Genomic DNA, 7,621 nt, shown 5'->3' on the forward strand with positions numbered 1-7,621 from the left:
ACATGCAAAGGAGAGAAAGATAACAACCGTGCAATTTTTATATGAAAAGTTAATAAGAATGAGTATCTATCTAGTAATCTTTTAAAAAGATGTAAAACATTAAACTTTGATGGCAAATTTTATGTTCTCAAAAAACGTTGTGGTCCTCACTAGTATAGAGCAATTAAAAGAGAGAAAAAAACTACTCTATGAACTTACTTTCCCTCATCCCTAGAGTTAGGGATGTACACTAATCCAATTTCACCAGACACATTATTCGATCTAGTCAAATTTTCTCAATTTGGGACGAGGAAAAACTTCAATTTTTTTATCAAATTCAACCACGTCATAAGTATGTTAGTTTTGATCGACGATAAGACATAAAAAAAGAAATATAATCAGATGGTATTTTATTCTACAACACACAGGATGACAGGAACACCCTTATCTAGTTCATATGTTTTGTAGCACCTGCCTCATTTGTCTCTACTGTATTATCTCAGAATATCAGGAGGAAAAAGATTCAGATTCTGGGTTCTCACAAAACTTTGGGGTTGAAGAGTTACCTACTCTCGCACGCAAAGGAACATGGGGGAGTAAAAGAGCTGCACAAGACTAATTCCGGGAAAAACACATCATCAATAAAATCAATGACATACATCAGGGCCACTCCTTACCAAAAATCAGAAAGCACGTAAAACAAGCACCTTCTATGTTAATGGACCTCTTTGTATCATTTACAATCGTACTAAAAGGTCGGAAAATTGTCAGTACTATGATCCAACTGCTACTGCTTCATACGACTTTCATTTATCTCGAATATGAATTGTTTGCCCTTCAACTGCAAAATAAGCCATTTATTTTATTTGAGACTTGCAGGGTTTAACAAAAACACAACCAAACATATATGAAATAAGGAGCTAGCCATAATAAGATCATACCTCAATCAGATAACTAGAATCCAATCTTTGAGTTTGACCAGTGTGCAATTCTTTTTCATTTATCAGCATCAAACACCTTCCAACATTTTTAATGTAGAACGATCCATCTTTGTCCATCTTTATGATTGCCTAAATCATAACAAGGCAAAAGTTTAATTTATACGTCGAGGTCGATATATATTTGGTAATGAATACACACCTCTGCATTCCTACTATTTCAACATAAAGTATGCCAACAATAAAGCATTCCAACTTCAGTAAGAAGAATGTTGTATAAACTAGTTATACTTTGTCAATAACTAAATATAACCAACCTGGCGTCTAGATATTAGATTGCTACACCCTCCTTTGCCTAAGTCAATATCTACATGAGCACCTTCTGTTGCTCGTCCAAGTAAAACCTGCAGTACGATTTGCACCATCATTAAAAGCATGGTGCAACAGTTAAAGTTAATTTGTGTTATCACAGAAAATATTGACCCTTTCAAATTTCAAAATAAAACATAAACAAAATGTGTATTTTAGTTGGGGCACTTTTTCAAAAAATACGTATTTACAGTTGCAAAACAGGTCTTTTCGGAAGAATTCATTCTCCCTCATTCTTCATATATTAAATATGAATTTTAGAATCATGCATGTCATGTGACAATGAATATATATATATATATTAGAATACAAAATGCTAATAAATTTTAACCAGTGTTACATTTAAAATTATTTATAAAATAAATGAATTTTAAATAATCACATAGAATTTTTCATCATTTTTTGGAAAAACTATAAATTCCACTAGTTATAACTTTAAACAAGTAACACCATCAGCTTTAGTCTCTTTTGTATTTTATTTTCTTTCATTTCTTATATATATATATATATATATATATATATATATATATATATATATATATATATATATATATATATATATATATATATATATATATATAAACCAAAAAATATATTTGTATTATTTTTCATTATTTTATCTTCACATTCACCATTTCACTAGTTAGAGCTAGAACTCCTGATTATTAGTTGTTTTGAAGTTTGAACTACTTAGCTTTTTGAGTCAAGTTGTTTTTAATTTCTGTTTTTTGCTTTATTAGATGTTTGAATTTGAGATTTTCAGATTAATGTCGGTCAATTTTTTTGTAATATCAAGTAGCTTTTATTTGTGTTTTATGTTTTTATTTTATATATAATTACTTATTTTAACCGCTTTGCTATCCAATATTTCTCATATTGATTTTTTGGCAATCCGCTATTTTTTGGTACTTATGCACTTTAAGTGCATCTTTAATGGTAATGTTGTTTGCTTCGAAAGAAGTTCATATTATTGTACCATTTTAGCTCTTTGCTTTATTATTCTAAGGAAAATGCTAAACAATACCCGGGGCACTGGTTAAGGATATCAATATGGAAACTTTATCTCGTAAATTGTGCATTTAATGCTTAAAATGTATAAAGTTATTCTCTCTCATCATTACTTTTGCCATTTATTTCCTTTTTTAGTATGCTTAACAAGTACCCTGGGGGCACTGTTTAGCATGACCCTTATTCTAAACATGTCATGTTCATATTTGAGCATTATGGCCTGACATAACAGAAAATATGTGAACCTACCCCTCTCTCTCTCTCTATATATATATATATATATATATATATATAGAAATGCATGTGATTTTTTTTACGGTAGTGAAATTATTACAAAAAATGACATTAGCTTGTTATACTTTAAGTATTCAAAAAGTAATAATCGGAAAATATATCCGAACGTGTAACTCAAGGAAGTGACAAATACCTCAGTTTTCGTGATATAGAACTTTGAGTGGCGACCATATAATAGGGCCAATGCTCCATGTGAGGCCATGGCTCTCTGCGTATATGAATGAACACCCTGCTCTAGCCTTATGATAGCCCGCTTTGTTTCCTCATGTTGAAATCTTGATACTGAATTGTAATCAGAATGTACATTATTAAGCTATAATAAAATAATGTAATGAAAAAACATGTGGTCAATTTTTGACAAAAACAAGTGGATCAATATTTTTGACAAACATTTTGATCATGGCAAAAACATTCCCACTCAAAAGTATAGAGATGGTGCACATACTTGGTAAATATTCACATATTTCATGTTAGGCAATTAACTACCAGGCAACAAATAAAATATGATAAACGAAGTCTGGTCCAAAGCTAGATCAAAACTTGAATAACATGCATCTTCTAGCTATGAAAAACAACATAGCATGTTGTACAACAATAAAGCTTCTCAGTTTACCAATGAACTTTGAGTTAAAAAAAAAAAGTTTACCAACGAGAACTAAAACCAAAAGAAAGACCATTAAGTATCACAACCTCTTAGAATACAAAAAAAATGCCCAACCTTTCCTCCTTCTATTACGTATTCATCAATTTGTGAAGACATCTAAAAAATGGACATACATAAAGAAAGAACTAAGCAGAAGCTATCAGCCCAAGTAGCTGACGCATGCTCCCATACTATGAGGCAGCATCAAGAAATAGAAATATTCTATAGTAGGGTTACTAATTCTTCCTAGTTGTCGTCTCTTTTAAATAGGAAAACAAAATATAGCAATTAGCAAGTAGTACCAACCAATCAACCACCACTAAAATTCATGGCTACGTAATTGTAATACCTTCTTCATTATCATATAAATCCTGATCATCAGGTTCCAAGTCCATATCAAGTATCTGTAGGAATGAATCATGAATAAGTCATAAAGTTGCAAAAGATATGGAAAAGGTAAAGTCAGCTGTTGACTGAAAGGTCAACACAAAATGCCTTACCATGGCCTCTACATCAGAATAATAAGGAATATCATCATCACTTTCGATATATTGCTCTTCCTCATCTGAATTTTGAGGATCAATCACAAGCTCTGACCCCAGAACGTCTGCAGATCCCATTATAGCAAGTTGCAACTGATTATCTTCAACTGGCAAAGCTACATCTTGTTCCTGTTTCAAGCTAGAACCATTATGTTGGACATGATTTCTGAAGCCATTTTCAAGAGCTGGTTTTTCATGTGACAAATTTGTGACATTATTGCTTAGATGCTTTACGAAGCTAACATTAGCAACATTTTCCTTAGGATTTGCATGAAGAGCAGCATGAGTTTTGTTCGATGCATCATTGTTTCCACCTAGTCCAACGGAAGCAATAACTGCACTCCTGGATAGTGTGTGTGATGCATGATTATTAGATAAGTCACATTTAATCTTAGAACCAGAAACAGGTTCCGGAAGGCCACGAGCTCCCGCTGTTTGAGAAGACACATGAGCTCCTATGGAGGTTTTTTGTTCAACCTGCATCAAAACTTTACCTCTTCCGTTAGCTCTATATCCATAGTCGTTAACAGATGATGGCACTGGTTTATTGGATTTTCTAGCAGCTGATTCAGATGAAGAGGAAATTGTTGGGGGAGGCTCATTAAAGGGTAGGAAAACATCATCATTGCATGGAACATCTGGGTCCTCAGTGTTTAATCTACAGAAAATAACTCCGTTAGTTAGTTCAGGAAATTGAGGGTCTTTAGCTGAGGCAGAAGTTGGCATCTGGAACTCTGATTTGTGAACTACTTCCACACCATTAGATTGCGACACTGCATTGAAATCTATTTCTGCACAGCATGAAACTGACAGGTCGTTAACATGTGCATCAGAGGTCACTAACATCTCTGTTTCAGCCTTTCCTGCATTGTCATCAACTTCTACACAACATGAAACGGACGGGTTTTTAGCATCTTCACATGAGGTTAATAATAACTCTGCTTCAGTCGTTTCAGGTATCTGATCTGAACAACCATCAATTGGAGAGTTTAGTAAAAGTGAACTCAGACCATCATAATAAGATTTACCAATCCCATTTTTTCCGACAGAATCCATCAGAAATAGCTCTTCCTCATCATTGAAATTAAAGAGTGAATTGGACAGTTCTTCCAGATAGCCATCCTGGCAAGCAATGGAATCTTTTGAACCATCACACGGAGTATCATCATGTTCTTCTGTTGTCCAGACCGGCATGTCCGGAATGTCAGGAAGTGAAGTTAACTCGAAATTGTCAAATGAATTTCCACACTCTTCAGGTGAATCAAACATATAATCTTCATCAAACTCGGAGCACAAATTTGCAGGGTCATTGTTGATTTGGTTAAATGCAGACAAAGACATATCCTCTAAACCATCATCTCTGATAAATTTATCTATGTCTAATTCTATTGGAACATCCAATTCCTCAGCAGCTCCATTCAGAGGAACATTGTCTTCAAGAATTTGAGGTTCCTCCTCAGGAATATTGTTTTGGTCAGTGAGGAAATTCTCTTCAACTGTATCATCAACTCCATTGTAAAACCCTTGAGTAGTACCTCCATTAATTGCAACATCAACATCCATAATATTTTCTGGAAGTCCGTACTGTGATGTATCCTGATTCGAAAAGTGATTCAAAGTTGGACCCTCAGGTACATAGTTTTCAGGTGACAGATCATGATTCGTAGAGTGATTAAAAGTTGAACACTCGGTTACACAGTTTTCGGGCAAATGCTCATCTCCATTTACCACATAATCACCATCTTCTGGATCGACCAGAAAATTGCAGTCCATGGATGTTGGCATATCTCTGCGGATTCTTTTACGCATAGCATAATAAGAATCTCGAACACTTTGAGGTTTTCTCTTATCAGAAACAATTTTCTGTTCTTTTGAATTTCCAGATTTGTTATTTGATATAGACGCAGAGATTTCTGAAGGGTTATAGAGTAGAGAATGCCATCTATCATGTATTTCCGCGAGAGTAAATTTTCGAGAAAACTGAACTGCACCTTTTGCAAGTGACTCCAAGGAAGCATCATTCTACAAATACAAAACTTGAAAAAATTAATTTAAACCAGAATCCTATAATTTTGTCTCTAAAATGAACACCAGAAAACACAAGAAAAAAATGAAATATAGAGATCTAGGCCCTGTTTGGATAAACAGCTTTTTTGCAGCTCATAGCATAAACACTTACGAATAAGCTTACATAAGCTATTTCTATAGCAAAAGATAAAATAAAGTTAAATTGGTTAAATTGGTTTTGTATATATGCTATAAGCTGTTTTCATAAGCTATATTAAAGAACTTATGAAAATAAGCTGAAAAAAAAAACTTATGAAAATTGTCTTGTGATAATAAGCTGTTTTCATAAATTCTTCCAAACAGTCTCATAAAACTTATGTCAGTAGATAAACTTGAATAAACCAATCCGAACAGACCCTATTCAATTCAGTTGATACTAATTCATATTGTCTTCTGTCCCAAAAAACAAACATAGAATTGAACAATAAAATTGACACACATAAAACCTAGAAAAAACAAGCTTGTACTACAATGTGTTAAAAATCTTAGATATTTCAGCAATGCTTGTGAGTATTATACATTAATAATAACCGGCGGAAGATAATGTACAAACTAAAATAAAATAAAATAAAAAAAATTTAAAAATAAAATAATCTAAGCCATTGATGATTTCTTTGGAATTAAACGAAAGGCTAAAGAAGAAAACGAAAGTGATAATAAACCTCAATGGCGTTCTTGAGCAAAAGATCGTCATCGGGAGTCCAAGGAGAAGGGAATGTAGCAAGAGCTCCCATCGGAAAAGGGAAAAAGACGATAAACCCCTTCACTTCAACCACCACTGTTAAGTGGTGACTGTGAAGAATGAAGAAGAAAGAGAGAGGGTTTTAGTTTTTTTTTTATTATTATAATATACAAACAAACAAAACCCAGCCAACCGCCTTCTCTATTCTTTTGCCAACATTCTCGCATACCAAATTTCAAGATTTTTTTACAATTACAGTCAAAAAATCTTTTTTTTTTATAATAAATTTTTTTGGTAAGATTTTTATATATAAATAGTACAGTATATAGTTTTTATTTTATTTTGGTCAAAAAATCATTAAAATATTTTATTTTGATTTTTTTTGGTCAAGATATTTTATTTTGGTCAAAATATTTTTTTTATTTAATCATTTTTTATTTACTTTCAGAAAGAAAAAAAAGTATTAATTTAGATTTATTTATTTTTTGTTGACTAACTAATTTTGATTTTTTTTTAAACTTTTTATGATTCATATATTTATAGAAGATTGTCAAAAATAAAAAGAAATATAATTATAGAAGATAATTGAAAATTCTTGTTAAAAATAAAATAAAAGAATCAAATAGTTTAATAAATAGACTTCCAAAAAAAATTTTGTACATGACTTCCACATTTTAAATGTGGAAAAATAAAAAATAAGAAGTTTTTTTGTTTTGAGAAAATAAAAATAAGAAGTTAGAACCACAACAACTTCTCCAAATATATTTTTAATAACTATCAAGTAAACATATTTATGGAACATCACAACATTTTTTATTTATACTAAAGCTGAATTTGAACATTATTCATCATTTGTAGAGCTTAGTTAGCTCATTTTGTTAGGTGCTACCCATAACAATGTAAGAAAATTAGAGAATTTAAAATTTGAGTTCAAATTTTTCTATAATAATTTTGTTTTCATTTTTAATCATTTGGTTTACACGGAAAAGGGCCGCAGTAATTCAGAATTCAGTTGTGAAATGAGTAAAATCTGGTTACAAATTATTTTCATCTATAAACAATTCAACATTGAGCTTAATGGCTGTGATAACCATCAATG

General features: G+C 31.8%; 1 protein-coding gene across 1 annotated transcript; it reads right to left on the reverse strand.

Moving 5' to 3' along the window:
• Positions 1–598: 598 nt before the first annotated feature.
• Positions 599–6,727, reverse strand: LOC123898987. The gene is made up of 7 exons (XM_045950042.1): positions 6,503–6,727; positions 3,732–5,795; positions 3,581–3,635; positions 2,722–2,870; positions 1,235–1,321; positions 921–1,049; positions 599–820 (listed from the first exon to the last, which is right to left on the reverse strand). Exons 1-7 carry the CDS (start codon positions 6,572–6,574, stop codon positions 767–769), a joined length of 2,610 nt encoding a protein of 869 aa, XP_045805998.1. The 5' UTR covers positions 6,575–6,727; the 3' UTR covers positions 599–766.
• Between the last annotated feature and the right edge of the window lie 894 nt (positions 6,728–7,621).

This window comes from Trifolium pratense, linkage group LG7 (assembly GCF_020283565.1).
Source record: "Trifolium pratense cultivar HEN17-A07 linkage group LG7, ARS_RC_1.1, whole genome shotgun sequence".
NCBI classification, from domain to species: Eukaryota; Viridiplantae; Streptophyta; class Magnoliopsida; order Fabales; family Fabaceae; genus Trifolium; species Trifolium pratense.